Source organism: Panthera leo, chromosome C2, assembly GCF_018350215.1.
Source record: "Panthera leo isolate Ple1 chromosome C2, P.leo_Ple1_pat1.1, whole genome shotgun sequence".
Classification (NCBI taxonomy): domain Eukaryota; kingdom Metazoa; phylum Chordata; class Mammalia; order Carnivora; family Felidae; genus Panthera; species Panthera leo.
Window position 1 is genome coordinate 69,444,723 of NC_056687.1, and position 27,448 is coordinate 69,472,170.

At 45.3% G+C, this 27,448-nt stretch overlaps 1 protein-coding gene across 6 annotated transcripts in view; it reads left to right on the forward strand.

The window, feature by feature from the left end:
• Positions 1-27,448, forward strand: part of KALRN (kalirin RhoGEF kinase) — a 598,446-nt gene that overhangs the window by 144,234 nt on the left and 426,764 nt on the right. For all 6 annotated transcript variants that reach the window (XM_042954425.1, XM_042954412.1, XM_042954414.1 and 3 more), the window contains 2 exons: positions 18,458-18,650; positions 19,069-19,581. In XM_042954425.1, the coding sequence (XP_042810359.1) occupies positions 18,458-18,650; positions 19,069-19,581 (706 nt within the window). The remainder of the gene's footprint in view (positions 1-18,457; positions 18,651-19,068; positions 19,582-27,448) is intronic.

Genomic DNA, 27,448 nt, shown 5'->3' on the forward strand with positions numbered 1-27,448 from the left:
ATTGGATAAGCATTCCTGATGGAGAGAGGAGCGTTGTTTGTCTGTATATGCACCTTCAGTGTGACCCTTGGAAGGTACCTGAACTTGGTGAGAGTGGAGCTAACAGTAGTGGACTAGCAGAGAAGGATGAGTGGGCTGAAGGGAAAGTACTGATTCTGGATATGAGGCAAGGGGTCCAGCCCAAGAAGAATGAACCCAGAAACTTCTGCTCTAGAAGGAGAAACGTGTCTGCTTGCTGACAAATTTTCTCACCTCGTAGAACAGGCAGGCATAAAGGGATTATGAAACACAGCGGTGGTAGAACATGTAGATGGAACCTAGCCCAGAACTTGGTACTCAGAAGGGGCTGACAGCAAATGGCAGGTCTTTCCCTCTTTTGGCTCGAAGGTGGTGACATTGGGGACTCCTGGGTGGCTCTGTCAGTTAAGCCGCTGACTGTCGATTTTGGCTCAGGTCATGATCTCACAGTTTGTGAGTTCAGGCCCTACATTGGACTCTGCACTGACAGTGTGGAGCCTGCTTGGGACTCTCTCATTCTCCCTTTCTATCTGTTCCTCCCCCGCTTGTGCACTCTCTCTCTCTCAAAACAAATAAACTTAAAAAAATTAAAAAAAAAAAAAGTAGGGACCTTGTTTTGCCACCTGTCCTTCATTGACCCTAGCACTGATTTTTCAAAGTCAGGATTAGGGAGATGGTTAAGGTTAGGATTAGAGCTAAAAGCAGTGACAGCAGTGAGATCAGAACCATCTAGCAAGCTTATAAGCAACACTGAATATATTAATAGATATACCAAGTTTTGATAAAGTCTTAACCTCTTCTATTAGTTAGGAAACCATTTCTTTATTATAGAAAATAAGTGCAGAAAAATATAAAGAATTAAAGAAAATACTTTAATCATGTACTGTATCATATAGAGATAGGGACAATTAATATATTGAAATATTTCCTTCCTGTCTTTTTTTATTTAGAGCTTTTAAAAAAACAGAATTGAATTATTGCTTATTTAATTTCCTTCTTGTTTTATTCCACTCGACATTATACCAGAAGAATATTTTCCTAACATTCAAAACTTTTTATGCATAGTAGTGTATATTGGAATGTACCATATTTTAATTGACCCTATCATTAGGCATCTAAGTTATTTTCAAAATTTCGTTGCTATATAAACTCCCAGTAAACACCTTTGTGTGTAAACTGTTGTCTACTTTTTAGATAGTTTCTTTGGGATAGATTTATGGCAATCAGACATTTTTTAAAAGCTAGTGATTCACATTGCCACATTGCTTTCCAAATTTCCCAATTTATATTTGCAGTATGCCTTGCCTTAGACTTCCAAGTCTTGACATTTCTCCAGATTTGTTTATTTGCTCATCAATAACCAGGCCCCACTGTGCAAACATTGTTATCACCATTATCAAGAAACCCTAATGTAGTTCCATGTGTTACAGACTTAAGTCTGATCCTGGATTTGAAAAGATAAAGGAGTCGGTCACAGGGCCTGCCCTTTGGGGGTCTGTCAGGCCTTTTTATTTTCCTGAACTAATAGGCCTCTAATGGGGACCATACATTAAAGTTTGGATCTGATATGAAATCTAGAAGGACTTAATTGCTTTTTGCCCACGGTGAGTTTTTAGTTTTGCCTTTGGATGTGTTTCAGCTCCTTGGCTGGTTGTACAGTCAGTTCTTGGCTTGGCCTAAAGTGGTTGTTAACCTCCTCTGTGCTCATCTGAACTGAGGTCCTTATCTGCCTTCTAAGTTAGGTCTCCTTGGAGTTTGTCTCTGGGCAGCAATGGTGAATGAGCCTCTAAAACTCAGGTGTAGCCCTACATTTTCTGCTTTAGGCTGCTGAAGGTTATGGCTCACCAACAGCAGGCCGATTGGGAAGCTGACATTTCTGGTGCTGCCTTGATTAGGTACATTTTAACATGTCAGGTGAAATAAGTCCCACTACATTCAGGTTTTTCTGGAATTCATGCTAGGGAATCAGGATGATTTAAATTTAGTTCTGATTTATTTGTCAATGCTGGAAATAATATAGACCTGAATATAGATGGACCTGAATATAGATGCTGGAGAGACAGCCTAGCGCTGGGGAAGAAGGATGTATTTTTCACTTAGTGGATTCTAGATTTGAGGCTGTTTTTCCCTTCTCTACCATATGATTGTTTTTTTTACATGTTTTGTATTTCTTGCTTCACCTATCATTGGTTAGGTATTATCATGTGCCCTTTACTGGTGTTTGGGGTTGTGTACATTTTTAGGTATATATGACATTTTATGTTATAAAACTAATTTTGTAGAGAGATTGTCCTTATTGTATACAAGCTGGCAAGTTAGGCATGCTGCCACCAAGTGGTGGAGTACCTCTGCTCAGCTACCCAAGGACACAGATTGGTTTTATCAGAGGCTCTAAATGACAGTGTTCTGCTTGGGTTTTCAAGGCTTTACATTTTTATTAAAACACTGAAAATTAAGTAAGCACTAAGTAATAATTTTTTTCCAACTACAAAATGGGTTTAATATAACCTTTCTGATAATGTTAGTGCATGTTCAATAAAGTTATGTTTGTGGAAATATTTAACTTGGGTATATACTAATTGCCATTTGAAACTGGGAATTTTATAGTGGTATTTTTTAGGGAAAATGCATAAATAATGTGATATATCTATACCAATTCTTAAATTTCTTTTAAAAAGCTTCCTTTTTATAATTTTTTCAAATTAAAAAAAAAAAATCCTTCCCATTGGTTTGTCTTCAGTCTAAGGTAGATTGAAGTCACAGTGCCCCAAGCATAGAAGTACTTGGAACTACTATCTCCCTTGCTATTTTCATCAGCCGCAAACATTGAAGATAAAAGTCTTCATTTGTCTTTTCAAGCCTTGCCTTTTAGACACTGTTTTCTTTCTCTGAACACAAAAGACGAGAATAAGAAAAACGCCACAACCTAGGGCTTTTTGTTGCTGAAAGTATAACCCTGGTGAATATACTCACTAGTTGCAAAAAATTTCTGTACCAGTTTGCCACTGTAGCTTTTACTAAAAGAAGAATGTCTCCCCCTTGCCTGTTCCACTCCATCTCTTCTCTTCTTGGATTGCTTTAAATAAAAACACTTAAGAAATTCTTAAAAGTTCAGCATCAATAACTTAAACAGAACAAATAATTTGAACAAAATTTGAAAAAGACTTTTGAATCTAGAGAACTCATCATAAAGCTGTGGTGGTCCCTGTCTCCTCTATAAGTTCTGACTGTCCACAAACCTTTCTCCTTGATGAATAGTGAGCTTCTTGAGGGCAGAAATGGTGAGTCTTGTTTAGTGAGTTTGTAGAGCAGTACCTAGCAAGTTGACAGAGTTCCATTAGACTGGCAGCTCCCCCAGGGGAAAGGGCAGTGTCTTGTGCCTGGAACCCTTGGGGCCCTTGCCAGCTTCTGTCTTCCAGACATGGAGTCAGTGAGGCCAGACCCAGGTTTCCTTTGGGATGTCATCTTTCCTGTGTAACAGACTGTACCCACAGGGCGTGGGTAGACTGGCTCTATGGCAGAAAGAAGGCAGGGCCCTTTGCCAGAGGATGAAGCATGGGGGAGCATGCGAGGGACCTGGGAGTGGACTCTGTCTCACCAAGGAGGAGTATTCCTGTTTCCAAGTTGAGCAAGTGTAACAGCCAGCCCCACTTCTCCCGAAACCCAGATAGGAGCACTTTGTCAGAGCTGTGGTAACTCAGCTAGGACAAATGCTTTTCTGGAGAATTTACTGACATATCCACGTGTATGTCCTGATGGCCCTGCTTTGTCTTTTCTTTCGTCTCAGAGCCTTCCCTCTCCCTACCCCATCTGATTCTAGGTCAGACGAGGACCAGACTTCATTTTGAGAGCTACCCAAAACCCCCCAAACCAATGTTTTTTTCCCTCTCATCTCCTAGACTCTTCTGTGCTGTCTTGAGCTGGAAGTTCATCTGTTGTCATCCCTAGTAATTCATGGGCCAGGTCTTGCACAGAAACTCCTCTTGGCCTGGTACCTGAGGCCAGGTCTCAACCTAGTGCTGTGACTTTCCCCTCTCCCCTGATTCTCTGCCCAGGAAGGTAATGTGCACTTATCTCCCAACAGTAAGCTGTTTTCCTCTGCAAGAAACTCGGGCCTTGAACCCATTTCCTGAAAGAAAACTCCCTGTTTTGGACTTGGAGGAAGGCAAGAATCACTCCTACCCTTTACCAGCCTTGACCATGGTGGGGTGTTCTACTAGGACACCTGCCAATTGGTCGAGATTTCATTCTGTGCATACACAGGATGATTGTTTAGTTCTTATATATGTACCAACTCAGAGAGAATGGTCCAATAATCCTCTGGCTTTTTCAGGTTGCCCCTGAACTTATGGGCTAATGAGGGGACACCCAGTTCTTGCCCTTGGGACAACTCACAGTGTGTTTGAGGTTCTAAGATCCACTGGAGAAGACAAAATTAACCATTTCAAGGCCATGGTTAAACAGGCATACCGGTTAAATGGACTTAACCAGAGAAGATTTATTGGACATGAAATTTGACCTAGATTTTTAAAAGAAGTAGGTGGATTCAAATCCTGGAGCTTGAGGCAGGAGGGGCTATAGAGGTCAGCCAGGTCAATTTCTTCACTTTAAAAGGGTAAAGTGCTGTCCAGAGAGTGCTCTGACATGCCCAGGGCTTCCCAGTTGGCCAGTGGTGTTGCTGGGACCAGTTGCTGCAAACTTACACTGCCCCCTGACATGGGCAGAACCTGTGGGACAACAGGTGACCCCCAGAGTGGCATGCACTGGAGGTCAGGACCTCCCCTGTGTCATAAGCAGAGGATTTTCCACTCACAGGTGAGATTTCTAAGGCTCTGAGCTAGCTGCAGGTGGGAACAAACACCTTTGGAGCCCTGCCTATTTAGTGTCAAGTTCCAAACATGTCCCCCTCCTTCAGGTTTCCTCTGTCTGGCTCGTTGTGACCTCCGTTGCTGCTCTCAGGCTCCCCCTCGTGCCTAAGCCATTACAGGGTTTTTCTTCCATATACATCACAGGGACCTCATCAGTGCCCTTGGCCAGGGCACCTCCGTCTGGGTGTCTGAGGGAAGGAAGGCTGGCTGCAGTACAAGGGCTTCCCGCCCCATGGGAAGGAAGTCTCCTGCGTTGGTAGAACGTGGTGGGCATGCAGGAGTAGCTGTGTGAGGGGTAGCCGAGGGTGTCTGTGTTGGTAGGTTTGTTTGGGCATATGTCTGCATGTGCTGTAGGCAAATAGCACTGGGCTTTCAAGAAAGTACCATTACTTGAGAAGGAGGAGGGGAAGGAGTGGAGGTGTGCACAGGCACGATTTGACCAAAGACGGTTTCCCAGAGGAAACGTGTGGTTTATTAATGAGGATTCTACCTGCCCTGCCAGGAAACCAGAGCCCAGCTGGAGAGTGGAGGGTCCCTTGCGAGGGTGGGGAGAGGTGACGGCGCAGCAGGCGGAGGAGAAGGAGTGGTGAGGGCAACAGGGATTGGGGTGAGCAAGGAAGGCTGGCAGCACTGGCCCCACCTTTGCAGCCTCTCTTGGGCCCCCTCTCTTCTCTCTTTTCTTTCTCCCTGTTTTGGAAGAGTTTCCTGCATCTTTGTTGGGGTGACTGAGGGCACTGTGGTTAGACAGGAACAGGGGCTCCATCTTTGCTTTACTACCCACAGATTTTTGATCAGTGATTATAATGACATTTTTTAACATTAAAAGATACTGTTGTTCACCCGGCCTGACTATGGGAGAAAGATGGGGCAGTGGAAAAGGCCCGGGGAGCTTGGCCCTGGAGTCTGTCTGGAGAGGACAGGGAAAGGGGAGGGCTGTGTGGAGAGGTTGTGGTTTCCGTTTCCAGTCCACTATTTCTTTTCCTCTGCTTGCTTTGGTTTCTGTTTTGTTTCTGCCTCATGTTCTGAATGCCCCAGAAGGAAAGGATGAACATCTCTGTGGGCACCGTGGGAAATGGGACAGGAGGCTGCTGTCGGGAAATAGCCACATCAGTTTCTATCCCAGCCTCCCTGAATGTGCCCCTCTGCCACTGTCCCTCTCTGCCAGCCAGCCCCAGACTTCTATAAGCAACAGTTCTGGTCCTTCTCTAAGACCTTCTAAGCTCTTCTTCCCCCTTCCAAGTGTCCTGCCCACAGGCCAGTCAGATTTAGAAAGCAAGGCCTCTTCCTTTGGTGAATGGAACGTGTGTTTGAGACTGTCGGGTGACCTGGCTGGTTAGCCGGGACACCAGGGTTTGTGCAGCTAACCTGGGCTGGTCGCTCTGAGGTAGCCATCCTTTGGAAGGCTGTGTACTTTCACCTTGGTACTGCTGTCACCCGTGCCATTTCCAGAACTCTCTTTGGGAGCTCCCTTCAGCCTGTGTCATTCTCTTTTGACTCCGAGCAGATTTGACTTTTTAGAAAGTGTTTTGTTTAAAGGCAGCATCTAGGACAAGTCAATAAGGCAGATGTGAGGTCCTGCTGTGTTTTTTAGGTCACTAGACGTATCATTGTATGGCCACATCTGGGGATACTTGGAGTAAGTAATCTTGGAAGCTGAGTCTGTGCTATTTAATATTTTACTACACCCTGGGTGGGGGTGGGGGAGGGGTGGCAGGTGGGATAGGGGAAGAAAGACAATCAGCCACATCCTTGCTTTGGGCACATTTGCAGCCAGCATTGTTTGTTTGTTTGTTTGTTTGTTTGTTTAAACAGCTTCATTTGAGTGGAATTAGGGAATAGACTTTAAAGACTTGGAGAATGTTGGCCTTCTTCTTTTGTTCTCCAGTGTAAGGCTTCTCTGGGACTCTGACTTGGGCAGGAGTTGGGTTTGTTTTGGAGAAAGTTGGGCCCAGGGAACTGACAAAGAGGGAGCTCCTAGACCTGGAAATGGGCAAGGAAATCTGCAGAATCTTTACCGTAGTAGTGACTTAACCATGGATGTACCTTTGAATTACCAGGGAACTTTTAAACACCACTAAGTCCAATCTCTGACCAATTAGTCAGAGTCTCCTCACTTTACAGAGGAGGAATTGAGGCTTTGGTTTAGAACAAAGCATTATTTTGACCTTTGTCCCCCAGCCCTGGCATCACAAGTCAGAGGCCCAGAGGCAAAAAATGTCTTGTTCAATGGGTAGAAAAGACACAAATTCTGTGGAATAATCATGACCTGGGAAAGTAGACAGTGTCTTCCATTACAACAAACAAAAAACAAGAAACAAAGAAAAAAACCTCTGGATGGATTGACATGGATTCTGAGGAGACCTTGATGGTAGATGAACCTCCCATTGTGACAGAAAGCCACCTGATGGTGGACCATCACCTGTGAGCCAGGCAAGAGAGGTCCACAACAGGCCAGGGAGTCCTGCCACCTCTCAGAGCTCCTCTCTCCCTCCTATCAGTCACCCAGCCATCCAGGAGCCCTCCACGTTTTGAAGGGTGAGTTTGAGAACTATCTGTGCCAGCAAATGCTCATTCACCGCACAATGTTCCCTGGAGAGTGGCTCTTTTCTCAGTAAGGCACTGTCTCCTCCATGTGTTCTTTTTACTGCTTCTGATTATACCAATTAGAAAGCTTAACGCAGGTGCTAATGTGTCTTTCACACTTTTCTTTAACACCTGCTGATTTCTGGTTGTTTAAGAAAATGGGTGTGGTGTGGTTTTGGGGCAATCTGCAGAGGGCTGCTGTGAGAATAGCAATAAGGAGTAGAAAATGGTTAACCCAGATCAGAGGGATGGATGAAAAACTGAAAGGAAATCTAGATCCTATAGCCAGAGACTCTCCAAGGCCTGAGAATGACATGTGAACTCCAACACATGGGTCAGGGGGATCTTTTCCTTCTCAAAGCTCCAGAGACCTTTCTTTTGCTTGAATTCTGAATGGATAAGTCAGCTCATGAAATGATTTCAGGGAGACAGGGGTACAGCAAAGTTCTAGGGAAAAGGACACAGCAGGTGACTCATTGGGGCTCCTCTCCCTTCCTCCCTTTGCTGGTTTCTGTCTGCTCATGGAGAACTGTCTCCAGGTATTAAAGGCTGTCATGCAGGATGGATAAGACTTCTCCAGTCATCCTTCCAAATCATCCTTCATTGCTGATTGGCTTGCACCTTCAGGGCCAGAGTTGTGTTGGCAGGGCCAGTATTGCCCTCATTAAACAGGGAGTCCTTCACTTACCTTGTCCTTCCTCTTTGTCATCCACTGCTCAGTGACCAGTCTAGCTCTTTACCACAGTGTTTAATTTCTTACCTTCCCTAGACAACTTGGTGAGTAGGTCTGATTTGAAAATTATTTCATCACAGCCCAAGCACTGGACCTTCCTGGGCGTCAGCACTAGGATTCTGATACCCTATACCGCTGACACCCTGTACCCCACAGTTTGCACCAACTGAACAGCCCGCAGCAGAACACACAAAGCAGAAACCCTTGTTGCCCCCTTGCCTGGTCTGCTGGGGCATTTTCATTGTGGATCTCTGCTCTCCCACCTGCCATCAAGATGGTTCGATGTTGTATTTTTTCCAGGAGCTGTTTCAAGTGAGAAACTGCTAGACATTCATAGACATGGGATAAATCTCAGGTGGCACCACAAAAGCTAGGGCAAACGAGGTCAGGTCATCCCTCTGCTGCCAGAGCACAGTGGAAACCATCAGCAGGATGGCCCTCCTTCCTGGGGAAGGGGCATTAGTACTCAACAGAGGTTACCCTGAACCTCCAAACCAGATTATCTGAGGTTGGGGAGAATTTCCCTTCTCATTTCCAGAGTTCTCATGGCTTAATAGAAGACCTGAAGCAGGGAGATTGACAGTTTGAGGTCTGGCCCACAGGGCCAAAATGTCCACCCACATGGCCAAAATGTCCGCCCACATGGCCAAAATGTCCACCCACCTGTGTGACCCTGAGCAAATCACTTTCTTGCTCAGGAACTTGCTGCGCTCAACTCTAAAATGAAGGATTAGCAGGAGTAAGCATTAAAGTTGCTTCAAGCTTAAGCTGTCTTTGTCTCTCAGACAAGGTAGCATGACAGATACTGGAATTGAACAGACCAGATTCAAATACTGATTTTGACTCTTCCTGGTGACTTTAAGCAAGTTACTCAACCTCTTTGAGCCTCAGTTTCCTTAGCTATGGAGTGGGATAATAATAGCAGCTACTTGTAAGTCTTATGTGAGGAATAAAATGCTTAGCATACATTGGATTCTCATCTGCTCAATAGAATCAGCTTTTATCATTAATATGTGTATGTCCCATTTTTATCAAAGACAACTGCTCCATTTCATTAGTTGTACTCTCATTTTATATCTCTCCCCAGCTTGATTTTTGAGCTCCTCAAGATTTAGAGCTCCAGCCTAGGTCTTGCTGCTGGTCCCCTGCTTGCTTACTGAACTTTGCTATCCCTGATTCCTCCTTGTAATGGAGGAGCAGCCAGCAACACAGGCTCTTTTCTACCTCAGGGCCTTTGCACAGGCTGTTGCTGCTCCCTGCATTATTCTTTCTACAGTATTTCCTTAACTAGCTTCTTCTTGGAATTTTGTTCTCTGCTTAAACTTCAGCTCTTCATAGTGGCCTGTCTTGACCACCTGATAAGTTCTTAAGACTTATCACAATTTGCATTTATTCTGTTTATCTACTCTCTTGTGTCCCTCTCTTTCCATAGAATGTAACCTTCATGTTTCTGTCTTGTTCACATTTATATTGCTAGTGTCTAGCACTAGGCCAGCCACAAAGTAAGGGCTTAGTATATATTTGTTGGATGAATAAGTTAATGAATAATAATGACATATTTACATGACACCATATTATTTATGAAGCACCTTCATAACTAGGCTCTCATTGTGAAGCCATATAAATCTCTGTGAGGGATAAAGAAATTGATTAGCCAGAGCCTGGCTGTAGTTACCCCACATATGACAGCTGTCATGCAGAGTAAGGTCAAGGTTATGGCAATGTGTGGGAAGAACCTTCATCCCAGGGGGATGGGAGGAAATGTATCAATATGGGAAGACTTCTTGGAGGAGGAAGCATGTGAGTTGAGCTTTGAAATGGGAGTAGGAGTTATCTAGGCAAAGATGGGGTTAGTATGGGCAAGCACAAAGGCATAGAGGTAGGAGAGGCCAAAGTCTAATATAAGATTGAAACTAATAAGTCAGTTTAGAGAGACATGGATAACATGTCCATTTTAACAAGGGGGAGATCCCTCTGACAAGGAAGTCAGGGGAAAGCCCAAGGGAGAAGGTGGCACTTAAATCTGACCCCTTAGCCAGATGACCAGGGATGATATCCAGGGTGGTTCACTGATGTGGCCCAAATGGAATCCAGAGGGATGGTCTGGGCTTCCCTTGGCCAGGGACCTAGGGAGGAGTTGAGGGAGCAGTGATTGGGAAGAAGTGGCATTTGGCTTCCTGAAGCCAAACCTGTAACCCAGGGTGAAGACCTGGCCTGACAGGCATTTTGCCCTGCTCTTCAGGTCCCAGAGCAACCCTTTGCTTGAGGCGCTGGTATCTCAATCCCTGCCCCCTCCCCGCAGGCTAAAGGCATTGAGTCTTCAGATCTATGAAACAGGGTTGGGATGATAATAGCAGCTAAGATAGAGGAGGCAAATCCAAAGGCCAACAAGCAGACAGATCAAGTGAGTGTGTGAATGAGCTGGAAGTGGTTTAAAGAACGGAGAGTTTAAGCCTCCTCCAAAGACACTTGAATGCATTACAAGCAATAGTAATAGCCTTGCCTAATAAAACCATTTTGGAGGACTGGGTTCAATAGTGTGCTGCTAAATTGTGATTTCTGTTTGCTGTTGGGGGCCACCAGGAGTAAAAAAAAGGTCAGTGGTAACATGCTTATTCATTGGTTCTTCACTGCCCACCACTGAGACCCTCCACACCTGTACCAATCAAACACCCTTACACCATTCACAGTCTAATGGGTCAAGAGACAACTCTGGGGCATCAGATGTGTGCAGGGCCTGGAGGACCCAGAGATAACCCAGGACTTGCCCAGATATTTTAGATAAGCCTGCCAGGTCAGGTGCATGATAAGAAGCTTCATAATAATCTAATGGCAATTTAGAAGTTCCTTTAGAGAGGAAGCCTGGGAAGGCAGGTCTCCAGCAGGTGTCTGGTTTGAACCCAGAATTGCTGTGTTGGGGAAGGCAGCCACCAGGCCTTTCAGGGAAAGCCTCTCCAGGCCAAGAGAGGAGGAGCTCGGTTTTGCAAAAAGAAGCCAGAGAAGTGAGCACAGAAATCCTCCCATGCCTGTGCTTCCAATAAATGATTCCATTTGAGAGAACATGAGGATAGAGAGAGAAACATACTAGCATTTTTGGCAGGCTCCTATAGAGCATAGCTGCTGGTTGACCTTGCAAACATTGCCCTGATGGTACAGCTGTGGGCTACCTGTTTATGAAAGCATATCCTAGTCTGATTTAGACAACGTGAGTATCACTAAAGCCACACCTAAAAGAGTCTAGGTATTGTCCTTGGATCACCTGGAGAGACTCCTGGGTCTCATCCTAGACTGATTTTCATCATAATATCTGAAAGGTTTCCCCAAATCAGCATTTTAAAATAAGTGTCCTAGGTGATAATGAAAGTCACTAAAGTTTGAGAAGCATTGGCATAAAGCAGCACAAATGCTTTTTTGAGATGGTACAAACTCTCACGAGTGAAAACAGCTCCAGTAACATGTAATGAACAAAAGACTAAATGGTCTAGAACTGAGTACAAGAAATATCCAATCATTCATAAAGTATACATTTATGTCCTGGGCCTGAGGGCTCTGAGAGTCCATGAAACAGTTTACCACGCAGTTTACCACGCACAAAGGGCAAGAAGGTGGCCCAGGGGGTCCAGGTCTCAAGCCCCAGATGGGAAACAAATGGGGCAGAGGGGTAGTGAGCAGTGGCTGTGTTCTCTGTCTAAAGGAAGGGGTGTGGGGGATGGGCAGGGTCACTCACTCTCCTTTCCTCTCTTTAGTGGACTTAAAGGCCTATTTCTCCAAGCTTCACCTTTCTACACTCCCTCCTCCCCATATACAACGTGGCCATATGTGCTGCTGATCATTTAACTTGGGCTAATAAATATTATTTAAAAGGTAAATAACCTAAAGGGAAAAGGAAGGCTACCTGTTTTATTCCAGGGTAAATTGGTTTACTCAAATTGCTCTCCATCGAGCATGCTGAGAGTAAAAGAGGTCTGGGGGCATGTAGGCTTGGGGCAGAGGCAGGCTGGGGAGCCACCTGGGGCTTGGGCAGCCAAAGAGCAGTGTGCAGACCCTGGCTGTTTCCAGAGTTGGGAAGACAGGGCCAGGGATGGGAGTGCACCAAAAGCAACCTCCGATGACTTTGACATTTCCTATAATCATCTCAGAGATCAAATAGGAAGACTGCTTCCCTGCTCCACCCAATCTCTGTGCTAACACCCCACTGAAATTGCCCTGACCAATGGGACCGATGCCTCTTAGTTGCTAAATGGAAAAGTTCTGACCTCAGTTAATGACTTACCTCTTTGCAGCATTTGACACTGCAGTTCCTCCTTGAAATCCTCCCTTCCCTGATTTCTTCCTCTCTTGGTTTTCTCTAACCTCTCTGCATTTTTTCCTCAGGCTCATCTACTTTCTTCTCCCATCTCTGAAACACTGATATTCCCATAAATTCTATCTTTGACTCAGGAAGTTTCTCTTTGTCTTACTCATTTTCACTGGGTGCTTACTCACTTCTGTGCATATCTACTACCATAGTTCATGAATGTATCCATTCAGCAAATATTATTGAATGCCTACTCTGTGCCAGTCACTGTACGATCCCCGAGTCAAAATTTGCAACCTGGATTTCTTTTAATTTCCAGGCCATATATCAAATTGCCTTCAGAATTTCATGTATATAGGAAATTTGTGGATGTATGTTTTAGGCTATGTTTCTTCAGATGGGGATTCAGGTATAAATTATTCATTAAGGGCATTCTCTTCAAGAAAACCTTTAAGGGAGTTGGAGAAGGAGGGTAGGGAAGAGGAAGGGCTAAGCAAGGATGTGGTCTCAGATAAAGTCTAGCCGGAGACCGACTTGGAGAATGAGAAGGCTCTGCAGTGTAAGTCACACTTCAGAGCTACTCCACCTTGTGGTAGAGGGTCTGAGCTTTGGCACCTTTGTAATAGAAAGGCACCCCCCCACACACACCCACCTGGTGTGAGGTTGTCACTGCCCACGTGTCTCTTGGAGAAGTGTCATCTATCAGCAGCAGGGAAGTCTCCAGAGATGGTCTCAAGTGTAAGCTGATAGCTACAGCACTTTTAGAGCTGGAGGCTGGGCACAGTGGTCAATAAAGTGTCCCTGGTGGGACACTCACCGCATCTCTTATAGCAGCTAAGACTTACGTAGTACAGATTATGTGTCTAGCACCATGGTAAGCACTTTATGGGCATTAACAAACTTAACCTTTACGTAGCCCTGTAGTATAGGCTATTAGTATTCCTGTTCATTCATGTTTTGCAGTAAAGGGGCTAAGGCATAGAGGTTAAAAGTAACTTGCCTAAAGTGCCTCAATAAGTGAATGATGGAGCCAGGATTCAGACCAAAGAAGGCTGGTTCTAGATTCCATTGCCTTAAGTGCCACCTCAGTGTATTGAGTCTTAACAAGCACCAGGCACTGTATTAGGCATTGGGGATCCAGCAGTGGAATCAATACAAAACTCCCTGCCCTCACTGAGGTTACTTTACAGTGAAGGAAGTGGGACAATAAGTAAATAAATAAAATATGTGATCCAGATGGTAATAAGTGCTAAGGAGAAAAATAAGGGCAGGGAAGTAGGCAGTGCCAGGCGAGAGCCATAGCCTTGAATAGGGTGGCCCAAGGGAGACTTAATTTAGGAGGCATTTTAGCAAAGATCCAAAGGAAGAGGGTTCTCCGCTTCTTCTGCCACTCCCTCTGGCTGACCCTGATTTACTCTCCCTCTGCACAGCTTCAGGGCAAGCCTTCCGAATCACCTGATCATGTTCCTTCCCTAAATGACACCCTTCAGTGGTTCTTCATTGCCCTTAGGATAAATCCAGCACTCCTGCCATGGTATGACATGCATCCTGATTTGAGGTCTGCTTCCACTCCTGTCTCTTCTAAGAAGGCCTACTTCTAACTGTGATGCCCAGGGCAAGAGTACAAATAGAAACCCACATACCCTATGTGTAAATATTGAAAATTAATATAGCAAGCTAACGAACTGTTAAAGAGTCTACCCTCTACTTTGATAAATGCATCTTCATAGCAACTTAGGAGGCCAACTTAACTTTTATATTTGTTGGACTGCTCTGAGTTCCATGCTAGAACTTGACAATCCAGGAAGACTGACCCCCAGCCCATGGTCTGCCTCCCTTCTCTGCCCACTGCCCAGCTCTGTCTTTCTGCATGCGTGTGGACACCTCAGCTCACATATCCATGTTCTAGCCACATTCTTGTGTTTGTACTGCTGGTATTTCTTGTCCTTGGGGGAACTGAACCTAGGAAAGAAGTACATGTGGGCCCAGGGAGTAGGCTAAAGGCCCTTTGGGCAGAGAATTTTAGGGTTTTAGGTGGTAGGAGCTTAGTCTAGAAGGTGGGTGAGGGCAACACGGACTCTATGGGGCAAGTTGCCTTGTTCCCTGGGGGAGAAAATGTGCAAGAGGAGGGTCAGAGCACAGAACAGGGCTCTCTAAAGCACTCAGAGCAGCACCCCCTCATAGCTCTCTGACTCTTACTCATGTGCCAAAACCAAAGTGAATTGCTGGAACTTTTCAATATGCATGCTCTATTGTTTCTGTGATTTTGTGATTTTGCACAGACTACATAATGGAAGGGCATACACTTGGAGTCCTTGTGCTAATTGCCCTCATCTCCAGTGAGCATCCTAATCCAATCCCCCATCACGAACTCTTAACCCCCACCCCCGATCACAGGAACACCACACGTAGCAGCAATACGGTAGGGTGTAGTATGATATAGTGACCTGAGCTTGGGCTTTAAAGTCCTGGTTTTGACCCTCTGTTTAGCCTCTTAGTGGTCATGTGACCTTAGGCAAATTCCATGCCTCTGTTTCATTATTCCTTACATGGAGATAACCATACCAACTTTATAAGTTATTGTGAGGATAAAATGAAAGAATGGGTATCAAGTGCCTAAGCATAGGCTCTGGCATAGAATAAGCATTGGTAAAAAGTTCTTTTCCCTCCCCCAACTATGCTTCTTACTTGAAACGAAACATACAGAGCACCTTAGGAGATAAGACTATTTTCATAGAAAGATGCCAATTAGATTAGCTCTCAGCACTCAGCCCCTGGGCATCTGTCCCCATCTCCTGAGCTAGGGAGAATTTCCTAGGGAATATTAGTGCCTGATTCCTACTTTTAGTTGTCAGGGATTATTAGTTCATAGTGTATAGGCTGCTGCTGCTCACCATATTTACATACTGGGATAGTCACTATTTGTTGTTAGGGATGTGAGCAAAAGGACAGTTACAGCAGTGGAACCTGAGGGGCAGGGAAACAAGGAAGCTGGGCATCTCGAAGGAAAGGCAAGACCCACGGTCAGCTTGCAGTGCCTGACATATAGTGGGCATGTAACAAGTGGAAGTCAAGCCAAACGAAGCTAAGAACAGTGAGAGAAGCCAGTAAACTCTAATAGAAAAATAGATAAGAGAACTCTTCAGGTAATCACAGGGAAATACTTATGGAACAATAAGCTATACCTGGTAATCAAAGAAATGTGTATTTAAATGTAATGCAGTATTTTTCCTAGAAGATGGGCAAAGATGTAAAAAGTTCAATGGCCAGGAGCACTTGGGTGGCTCGGTTGGTTAAGTGTCTGACTCTTGATTTTGGCTCAGGTTTATGAGTTTGTGCCCCACAAACTCTAACAGTAGACGCTGTGCACTGACAGTACAGGCTCGGGATTTTCTGTCTCTTTCTCTCTCACTCTGCCCCTCCCCCATTGCGTGTGCATGCGCGCGTGCGCACACTCTCAAAATAAATAAACTTTAAAAAATTAAAACAAGAAATTAAAAAAATTCAGTGGCCAGTGCTAATGAGACAGTAAGGGGGGGGGGCGCTACTCTCATGCACTGCTAGTGTGCACGGCAAAGTTGATTTGCCTTTCTGTAAAGAAATAATGAGAATGATTAAGTAAGTTAGAATATAGGTATAAGATGGCCCATGTGTCATTAAATGTAATAGTTTTAAGACATTTTAGATATGAGGAGAAAACCTCTGTTGCAGTGAAAAATAGAACACTATACAGTGTGAAAACCTCATGCACAAAAAAGACTGGAAGGAAATAGACCAGAGTATTGTAACTTCTTATCGTGAGCTTCTCTTATATAGGTCTTTGACTATTTTGACTTTTCTATAAATTAGCAGGTGTTTCTCTTATAATGGGAAAGAAATCCCGTACATTAAGAAAAGTCACATTGCTTTCAGACGATAGGGCAGAGAGAACGTTTTCTGGACGACTCTGGCAACTTGTCGACTCAGTACGCGTCAAAGAAGAGGCAACTCCTTTCCTTTGGGATACACGCTTTGGGGAGAAATAAAAGACTCAGGCTTCCTCTCTTGTTGAGTCTAGTCATTTGTAGCAACAACTTGCCTGGGGAGTTTCCTGTCAAACTGGGAAGCCTAAGTGAGCTGCCTTATGCTTGAGACAGTCACAAGGTCACAGGAGCTGTGATCTCTTCACCAGTCTGTGACATTCTCAACACTGGTTGAGATTTAAGATTGAAGCCTAAGAGGGGCTTTGATTCCTTTTGTGGCCTAAATCCTCCAATTGTGGCCTTACCTCCAGGAAGTGATTAATAGGCGGTGTTACTCCTCTGTGGGTCACACAACAGGCACAGTGGTTTAAGCAAGTGCTATCTGGGTAATAGGAAGTTAAGCAAAACACCCTAAAGCAATGCTACACCAGTATGTATATAAAAATGTGAATTGGGGCACCAGGGTGGCTTCGTTGGTTAAGTGTCCAACTTCACCTTAGGTCATGATGTCATGGTTTGTGAGTTCGAGCCCTGCATCGGGTTCTGTGCTGACAGCTCAGAGCCTGGAGCCTGCTTTGGATTCTGCATCTCCCTCTCTCTCTGCCCCTCCCCTGCTTGCACTCTGTCTCTCTCTCTCTCAAAAATAAATAAACATTAAAAAATTTTTTTAATGTGAACTAACCAAAATCTATTTTGAGTTATAAAATAGATACATATGTTAAGAAAACCAAGACGGGTGGAAGGAAAGACCCCTAACTACCAAAACATAGAATTGCTTCCAAACTGACATGTTATAACTATTTTTGCTTTCATTTTTTTCTTTGATTTCTTAGGAGTTATACTTAAAGTCCAAGTGCTTAAATAAATTTTGCTACTTAATAAGTTATATAGCAACATCTTGATTCACTTAGCCTAATTACTTTTTGGTGTTCAAGATGGTCACTGTCACTTCATCTGGCCTTGATTTCAAGAGTAGTTTCCCCTCTCTTAACTTCCTGAAACATGTCTTTTTACATCCTGACTGGTGTAATGGAAGGACGTGAGACAACTGGACCACATCCCAACCAGCCCCACCCTTGGCCATCTAAGAGTAATCAGCATGACTCAGCAACATGATTTTTTAGAAGCCAATACACATTTTAAACTACAAGTAATACATTTTTTTAATGTTTATTTTATTTATTTATTTTGAGAGAGAGAGAGAGAGACAGACAGACAGACAGACAGAAAGGCATAGAGAGAGGGAGAGAGAGAATCCCAAGCAGGCTCCACACTGTCAGCACAGAGCTCTATGCAGCGCTCAATCTCACAATTGTGTGATCGTGACCTGAGCTGAAATCAAGAGTTGGACACTTAGCCAACTGAGTCACCCAGGTGCCTTTACAAGTAATACATTTTAAATACAGTGGTGGCAAATATATGTTATCAATGCTCTGTGTACCATTGCTAATCCACTGGTCAAATCAGCCTAGAGCCCACTGAAGAAAAAGATGTTTTGGCCCACTTTGAGTTCAGTGGTAAAGCATACCAGTGTCTGTATTGAGGTAGGCACAGGGAAGGTCAGAACTCATACCAAAAGTTTTTCATGTCATGTTTAAGGGCAGTAGGGCCCTTGTCTTTGAAGAGCTTGTATTCAAATGGGGAAATCATGATTCATGCCAGGAGCAAGAAAAGGAGACAAAAATTAAAAGAAAATCAAATACAACTCTGAACGCTTGCACATAAACATCCCAACAAGTACGACTGACTGTAGGGAGGGCTGAGTTACGTGCTAAGTGCTGGAAGAAGCCAGGATGCCCTAGGTCAGATGGGGTTAATCTAAAGGTTTTCTGAGGCAGTGCATTTTGAGTTGGGTTAGAAAGCAGCCAGGAAACATGGTGTGAAGCTGGAGGGGTCCAGGTGAAAAGGAAAGCAGCTTTCTGGATGTTTTCTGACTGTGTTCCCCAAAGTCTTAGCCACCCAGAGTGACCGTGCCTGACCTCTGACCTCCCCACAGTGAGGACGTGTGCAAACGTGGCTTCACCGTCATCATCGACATGCGGGGCTCCAAGTGGGACCTCATCAAGCCCCTCCTCAAGACGCTACAGGAAGCCTTTCCAGCTGAGATCCATGTGGCCCTCATCATCAAACCCGACAACTTCTGGCAGAAACAGAAGACCAACTTTGGCAGCTCCAAATTCATCTTTGAGGTGAGCCAGACCTCTCTCTTAGCACCCCCTTTCCCTTCCCTTCTGCTACCCACACATTTCTCACTTCTGCTTCTCCACTTACCCTACAATATGCAGGATGGCAGGGGCTGATATTTCAGGATTCGTCGGCTACTGTGGCCTTACCAGTAAGTCTTGGAAGGAATAAGAGGCTCAAGAGATTGTCCCGGGCTGTCAGCCAGTCTGTTGAAACTGCTGACCCCGGCTGATTTGTGGCTCCTGACCCATGGGCTGCATGCTCTCCCACTCGCCCTTTCTGAGGCAGGCTGTTGTCATTAACGTGTGGATTTATGTCAGCCTTTCCCCTTGACTCTCTGTCTTCTGCCTGGGGCTGCCCTGGGGTCTTCCCCCTGCTCACTCCACATCACTGAGTCCCCCTCTCTGTGTCTACCCCTCTCAGACAAGCATGGTGTCCGTGGAGGGCCTCACGAAACTGGTGGACCCCTCCCAGCTGACCGAGGAGTTTGATGGCTCCCTGGACTACAACCACGAAGAGTGGATCGAGCTGCGGCTCTCCCTGGAGGAGTTCTTCAACAGTGCTGTGCACCTGCTCTCACGCCTCGAGGACCTACAGGAGATGCTGGCCCGGAAGGAGTTCCCCGTGGACGTGGAAGGCTCACGGCGCCTCATCGACGAGCACACGCAGCTCAAGAAGAAGGTGCTGAAGGCCCCTGTGGAGGAGCTGGACCGGGAGGGGCAGCGGCTGCTGCAGTGTATCCGCTGCAGTGATGGCTTCTCAGGGCGCAACTGCATCCCGGGTAGCGCCGACTTCCAGAGCCTGGTGCCCAAGATCACCAGCCTCCTGGACAAGCTGCACTCCACCCGGCAGCACCTGCACCAGATGTGGCATGTGCGCAAGCTCAAGTTGGACCAGTGCTTCCAGCTACGGCTTTTTGAGCAGGATGCCGAGAAGGTAGGAGGGGAGCCGGCCAGACTGAAGTGGGCTTGTGTGTGTTGGGAGTTGCTGCTTAGCTTTTTAGGGGAACTTACAGAGGCTGCTGGTCCAACTTCCTGATTAATAATACTTTTGTGGAAAGCTTTAAAAATGTGCCTACTGGTTTGGGATGAATTTATTTGGTCATTGATCACTGACTTTTTTAAAAAAGTATTTATTTTTGAGAGAGAGAGAGCGCGCGCGCGAGTGAGCAGGGGAGGGGCAGAGAGAGAGGGAGAGAGAAAATCCCAAGCAGGCTCTGCACTGTCAGCACAGAGTCCGATGCGGGGCTCGAAGTCACAAATCATGAGATCATGACCTGAGCAGAAACCAAGAGTCAGACACTTAACTGACTGAGCCACCCAGGCCCTGATCGTTGACTCTTTAAATCTCCCTTTATGTAGTGTTTATTATATGCCAGATACTGTTGTAAGCACCATGTGTAAATTAACTTATTTTAATCATCTCAAGAGTTGTAAGGGGTAGGTATATGACGGTTATCCCATTTTATAGATGAAGAAACTGGGAAGGCAAATAACTTGGCCAGACTGAGAAGTGTGATGTGATTGTGAAGTCCACACTTTTGCACTGTTGGATGCTGCCCCTCTCAGGACATGCAGTGAGTGGTTCAAGCCAGCTAAGCCACAAGAATAGCAATACTGTTACCAGTCGCAATAACACGACTTAGTGATTATTGTCCTGCAGTGTCCTTTACCGTTGACAAAGCACTTTCACATACAGAATCTTATTTAATCTGTGCAGCCCTTTGATCCTTTGAGGTGGGTGGTGGTGTTTCTGCTGATATACAGGGAAACGGGTGCTCTTTGATCCTGGGGCTATAATGGCAGACTTGACGTATGAATCCAGCTTTCTTCTGTTTGAAGTACAAGGTTCTTCCTTCCATACCACTGCTTTCTGGAGGATTTTCCTCAGCTGCTGTGTACTTTCTCAAGCAAGACCCCACTTTTCCAGCAGTGAATTTTCAAAGCTTTCCCCTTATCAGGGGACATGTGAGAAAGTGAAAAAGAAAAATATCATATAGTGCTTCTTTGCCAGGGATACAGAAGTATCTTCTCTAGATTCTCTCCAAGCTAAAGAAGAGAGTTTACTATTATATGCACTTTAAGAAGAGTGAAATAGGTTTTCCTCCTATCAGTGTTCTGGGGATAACTTCTATCCAAATGCATAATACCACTCTTAGGCATACCGTGACATTGTGGTAACCTGTGAGTTTTATAGACAGCATCTGATGCAATGGTTTTGTGTCTTTTAAGATCCTATATTGAAAATGTCCTTATGTGTTTGTAAGTAATGAAATCGGGATATAAAACTATATATAATTATGATCCCAATTTATGTGAGAGTGCCAACATAGGTATAAATGGACAAAATTCATCACAGTGCTAATAGTTTTGATTTCAAGGGTTTATGGTTATGGTTGATTTAATTTCTGTATAAATATTCTTTTTTTATATAATTTTTTTCATTTTTATTTATTTTGGACAGAGATAGAGGGAGAGAGACACAGAGTGTGAGCAGGGGAGGGGCAGAGAGAGAAGGAGACACAGAACCTGAAGCAGGCTCCAGGCTCTGGCCTGTCAGCACAGAGCCCGACACAGGGCTTGAACCCATGAACTGTGAGATCATGACCTGAGTCAAAGTCAGATGCTCAGCTGGCTGAGCCACCCAGGCGCCCCTCTCTGTATAATTATTCTGTGCTTTCTAATCTTTTATAGTTCATAATCAGATGAAAACCAATATGTGTAATTTTTAAAGATTACATAGCCCCTTTCTACAAAAGGAATTTTGAATCTCATTTAAGCCAGTTTTTGGAAGAGATATGTAGGAGAGTTTCTTGCACAACCTTAGGAGCTGTGAGGTCTCCCTAGCCTTCCTGAGGGCTCCTTGCCCAGTGGCCCAGTGCCTGGTTCCAGCCCTGGCCTACTCCCCTCTAGGAAGGGGTAGTAGACTACAGAGTCTACTTGGACTACAGAGTCACTGTCACTGCTCACCAAATGATGAGAGACACCAGGTCGGAAGCCAGATGCTCTGTGAAGCCAGAGGCGGGTACTTTGGCTCCTGTAACCAATAGTGGAAAGATCTGGACATCTCCTTTTTACTTGCAGTCTCTTCTGCTCTGGGGCAAGGAATCTGCTTTACAGCCTGGCCCGGGTGCCTGTTTCAGTGAGCCAGGGTCATAAGGGGAGGCCGAGGACTCAGGTCTGCCCAGAAGTGTTTTGTTTTAGGCACTTCCCTGCACCCATGAAGCTCAAGGATATGGGAAGCCTGCATAGGGCACAGATAGCGCCTGTCTCACAAACAAAACACACAAAACAAAATACCTTAACCTCAGAAGTCCCCAGGTAGGGAAGGCTGACCTTCTAGAGTCAGCCAAGCACCAGTCAGCCAGGCAGGAATTTTGGCCACACATGTATCTTCTCAATTCATGCTTGATTCTTTCTCTAACCCAGAGTGTGATTTTCTCAAGATCACACTCTTGGTTAGACAGAGCTAGTATTTGTTCTGTCTCCAAAGCCCAACCTAACTTTTAACCCAATAGCCTGCTATCTCTAACTCCCAGGACCTGCCTCTTGCTACCACTGAACACTGCCTGTTAGCCCCTAAGCCATCTGGCCCATGCCCTGATGATTCTGGGGACGACCTCAAATCCCACCTTCAAAGGCACACTCAACAGCAGGTGCTCTTAACCTTTCTGTGCTATGGACCTCTTTGTTCTGGGGAAGCCTATGGACCCTTCTCAGAGTAACATTTGTAAATGTACAAAATAATATATATGTACATGTACACACACATATATGTGTATATACACACACATATATACATACATATCATACATATATATATGTATATGTATGTATTACACACACACACACACACACATATGGCCTTGAAAAATAATTATTGAAGTACAGTTATTACATTTTTTTAAAATAGCCATAACTTGAATACTTCTTTAGGAACATTGTTAAATAACAAGTTCTATTTGAAGTCTTCTACCTACCATAATTTTGAAGTAGTGATGAGCATAAGTGACATTTCAGGGCAAAACCTGATGTGATCTGAGTGTGTGTTTCTGTTGATGTCATAGGCACAAGTATTGCTAACATTAATGTAGTTTGCTGCCTGCATTCATAACGGAAAGGAATGCTATATTTCAGTTACATGTTAGTGACAATAAGGGCATATTTTTTTCCTGTCCAAGTACACAAGCCCTGAGTTCTCTGCAGAGACTCTTAAGTTTAGGATCCATGTTCTGTGGTGTATTCATACCATAGAAAGAAGTATGTGTGTGTGGCATGTGTGTGGTGTGCTTGGTGTGTGTAGAGGGGGAGGGGAGAGAATATAAAAAATGAAACACGGAGTGAAAGGAATGATGGGAAGAGGGCAGCTCAGGAATATTTTGATATTGAGTCAGTGGTGAAAATGTTGCTCAGGCTTGACCCAGCTGCCACAGAAAATGTGCTCAGTGTGGGGCAGGAGAGAAAACAGCCCTTTTAAGTTGCTTCAAGATTAATTTAAAATATCTGTGCAGAGTCAAGTGCTCAGCCCTCGACTTATTTGGTGTTTTTGAAAGGGGATGAAGAGGGTGGTGGTTTGGGGTAAGGGTTGTCTGCGTGGATCCACATCTAAACAAGGGTGGGAGGAAATAGTTACTGCATGAGCCATGTCCTAGCCTCCCTTCTGGTGGGAGTCTTGTCGGAGGCCTGTAATTCCAGATCTGGGAAACTCTTAGCAAATCGAGGAGTCTGGTGATCACCCAGCTCCTACTTTTGTAAAGAGGTGAGTGCTGGGTCTGTCACCTCTGGCTCTGTGGGGTGACAGCTGTTTCCTAGGGCTTGAATAATACGTGGTACTCCCCATTTACCAGCTGGTCTTGGGGAGTGAAGCCATTTCTCATCACTTTCCTCTGACCCCTGAAATGATCCTTCCTCATCTTGGGGGTGGTGAGGAGGGAGCCATTTTCTCTGCCAATTAAACACTTAGGGAGGAAGGACTCTGTTCCACGATAACTCGTAAAGTAGGCCACTATTCATTTAATGAACTTCTGTGAGCAGTTGTCATGATCCCCAAACAAGGCACTTGGATAAAGATGAGTAGGCTAGAATTTCTGTCCTGGAACAGCAAGCTGTCACAAACTGCTATTTATTATTACTTATGTCTGCTATGTGCACCCCATGCCCTAGGCACAACCTCCATGATTGGGGGTTTTTAGAGAAGAGGGAATATTGCAGCTCAGAAATGTTAGGAAAACCTTAATGAGCAATTTGTGGGAGGGCTGGGCAATTCAGAGGTGATACAAGTAGTGCACAATGCGTCTTGTTGGAAGATGAGCAGCACTGCCTTGGTCCTGTGCTCTCTAGCCTGTAACTAATGGGCCTGTCCTCCACTGTGCTCACAGAACACAGGCGGGCTGTCCTCATTAGCCAGGTACAGATTACGACTCTCTTCGCAGACCTGTCTCACAGCTGATTGCCCCCACAGCTGCAGTGGACCTTGTATGATGGAGGTGTCTGCCCTGCAGTCATATCCCATTACCAGAGAGAAGGGAGGGCTCTTCCCCAGTAGGGGGCAGTTTGTGGTATTAATGTCATTAAGTAGCCTCATTCCATGTCCTCTTGCTCCTCAGTGGAGGATCCTTCCTAGCTGCTCCCCTCCCTTTCCTGGGTGCCTAGGGCACATCTTAGAACGGCAGAACTGGAAAAGACCTTGAGATCAGAAAGTCTACCTCCCACACTGTCATGATGACAGCCATTGTGACCTCATGATGCCCACCAATGTACTGATGCCAGTGACATATATCAGAAACTACTGGAGGTGGGGCTCCTGGATGGCTCAGTTGGTTAGGAGTCTGACTTCGGCTCAGGTCATGATCTCATGGCTCATGGGTTTGAACCCTGTATCGGGCTCTGTGCTGACAGCTCAGAGCCTGGAGCCTGCTTCAGATTCTGTGTCTCCCTCTCTCTCTGCCCCTCCCCCACTTGTACTCTGTCTCTCTTTCTCTCTCAAAAATGAATACAACCTTAAAAAAAAAGATAAAGAAAATACTGGAGCTGCTGCACCATCCAACTTTCCAGTCTGCGGAAGGCCCACAATCTTCCAGTCTTTGCAGGAAACAAGAGCCTCAAAGGGCTCCAGTGTATAAGGGACTTAACTGATGGAGAAATCTTCATCTATTCCTCTTCTGAATAAAAACTGATGTCTACCCAGGAGGCCCATGCTCTAGTCTTGCCCAAAGCCATTCTAGAAAGGAGTATATTCCCACTACCTTGTGGGAGAATTCCCAAAAGAGGGAGGACTAAGCCACTCTGCAGGGCTTCCAGTACTGGAATTATGCCTATTATTGGTTTATGCAGCATAGTGTGTTTGTTTCATGGGTGAACCAATGCTTGGGACATGCTCAAGACCACAGTTGGAGTGGTATTTAGGTGCCCACCTCCTCTGTAACCCAGGCATCTGCTCAGACGAGACCTTTGCATTTGCTTTGATGAGACTGGCCTCAGTGGTCATCTGAGCCTACCCTCACGATGCTACCTATGGGAAAGCTCCCTTTGCAGAACCTAATTCTAAATACCTTCCTGCATCTTCATCCTTGCATGGTGGAATTCTGTTTACATGCAAGGGTGCCATCTGGCCTGAAATGGAGCTGTGTGAGTGGGAATTCAGATTGGTTCTGAGGTGCCACTTTGTCAGTTGGGAGACCTTACACACGTCTTTAATCTCTGACCACCAGTTATGCTCCCAACAAAATAAAGATGAAGAATTCGGGCTAACTCAGTTTCTTTTAACTTTTCTGCTTCTACACCACACTATTCTCATTACTAATACTCTCTCTTTGTGAAAGTGCCTTTCAACGGGAGAAGTGTGGTGGTGAGGCACGTGTGTGGCTGTCGTAGTGGTGGCATTGTGGTAGAGAACAGGTTTGTAAGGGAACATATCAGAATCTCCAAAGTAGTTTGATAAAGACCCCCACCCACCTCAGTCAATAGTGCCTGTCATTCCTCTTCCTTTCAGACTTGCCCTACTAATGATATCTAAGCCTCTTTATAGCTCAGCAATTCTGTAAACATTTTTGCCTTTTTGTTATTCATTCTTCCCTATATATCTACAGTAGGCTCTTCTCTCTTCAGAGTTATCACCTTGGCTGGTGATGGAAAATAAGTCTTTCTCAGCAACTAAAACCATCATCTGTCGAGTTCTGTTCTTGCTTTAAAAAAAAAGGGGGGGGGGCCTGAGCTGCCTGGGCCTGTTATGAAAATCGAGTGGGGTGATGTGTGGAGGTGCCTGGCACCAGATTTCCCTTCCTTCTTCTTGTGATGGTTCAGTCATGGCTTCCTCTTCAATCACTGGGTGCCTGCCAAGACCACACAGAGTGTCATCCAAGCTATCTTCCCAATGGACTTGCTCCAGATAATTTTTGGTAATCCCTAAATGAAACAAAATTGAGGATTGAGTTGTGAGAGAAATTGGCAATTAGGATGTAGGTTCATAGGGGTCCCCAGAGGTCACTAGGTTGTGTGGTGCCCTGGCCCGAGGCACAAAGAGGAGCACCTAGGTCAAATGGGGGTCATATGTGATGGGTCCAGGTTTGGGAAGTTGCCACAGGAAAGGTCTCTTGGAAAACAGTCTGTCCCTGAAGCAGCCACAGAGGAAAGTGATTCTCCCAGGGGGATGGGATTGCCCCCTCCCCATGTACGTTATGTATCTGAGATACTTGTCACCTTCTGCTTTGCATTATAGCTAAAAGTGTATTTGTCTTATTCTCCTGCAAACTAGGGGCCAGAAACACTTCCTACAGTCCATCCAAGAAACACATCTACATATTTTGATCTTCTTGGAGATCGGTGCAAAAAAAAATAATGTTACTTTCATGTTACTATGAGAAAATATTTATGGGGCCCGCTGGGGGAAGGACATCGCAGCAGGCATCAGGGCACTGTGCTAAGGGTTACGTGCTTATTGTGTTTTGCTGTTTGTATGTCTGTTAACCACATTAGCAATTTAGGACATCCCCAGGATGCCCTGTCACTGGGCAAAGTATCCACTGCTGTTTCCTGTCCTCTCCCTCCAAGGTATAAACATTTCTGATCATTCCCCAGGGCCCAAAGCAAGACCCAAAGTCTTATCCTGCCTGGAGCGATGAGAACCACTAAGACCACTTGTGGAGAAATTCCTCTGCCTCTCCTCCCTGCCAGACACTGGCTGTTTCTCTTTGCCACACGTCTAAGCCCCACACCCCTCAAGTCAGCAGCAAGCATGACTCCATAGTCATTTGTCAAACTGAAGTGCCATTGTAGCAATTATAATACATAATATTTTTTTTAAATGTCAGTTTTTAAAGTCTTCTCACACTCCTGACCTTAGAGGTTTTGTGGTCCAGCCCTTCCTTTTACATAAAAAACTTTGACCCAGGGTAGAGACCCACCCAAAGTCATCCAGTTGGTGGTTCATCATTTGGTCTCCCATCTGCTTTGTGTAGCAGGCCAGGCAGGCGTGAATATGGGCATCGTTTCGTGGGTGGGAGAGCTGAGGCTTGGTGAGGTTGGGAAGTATGCCTGGGAAAGAGTTGGGTGGGCAGCGTAGGAAGATGGCCCTCTGCTCTGAGGCTGGGGCTACTCCCCTCCTCCAACAAACACACACGCACACGCACACACACACACACACACACACACACACACACACACACACACGCTGACCTTGCCCTGCAGGAGAAGGGGTGCACGGGCCAGCTAGCAACCTAGGAGGTGGCTGCAGGGGCTGGGGAGGAATGGAGGGTGGGGGTCCTCATCACTGCTCTAGTGAAAGGGAAGGTGCTGGACAGGTCTCC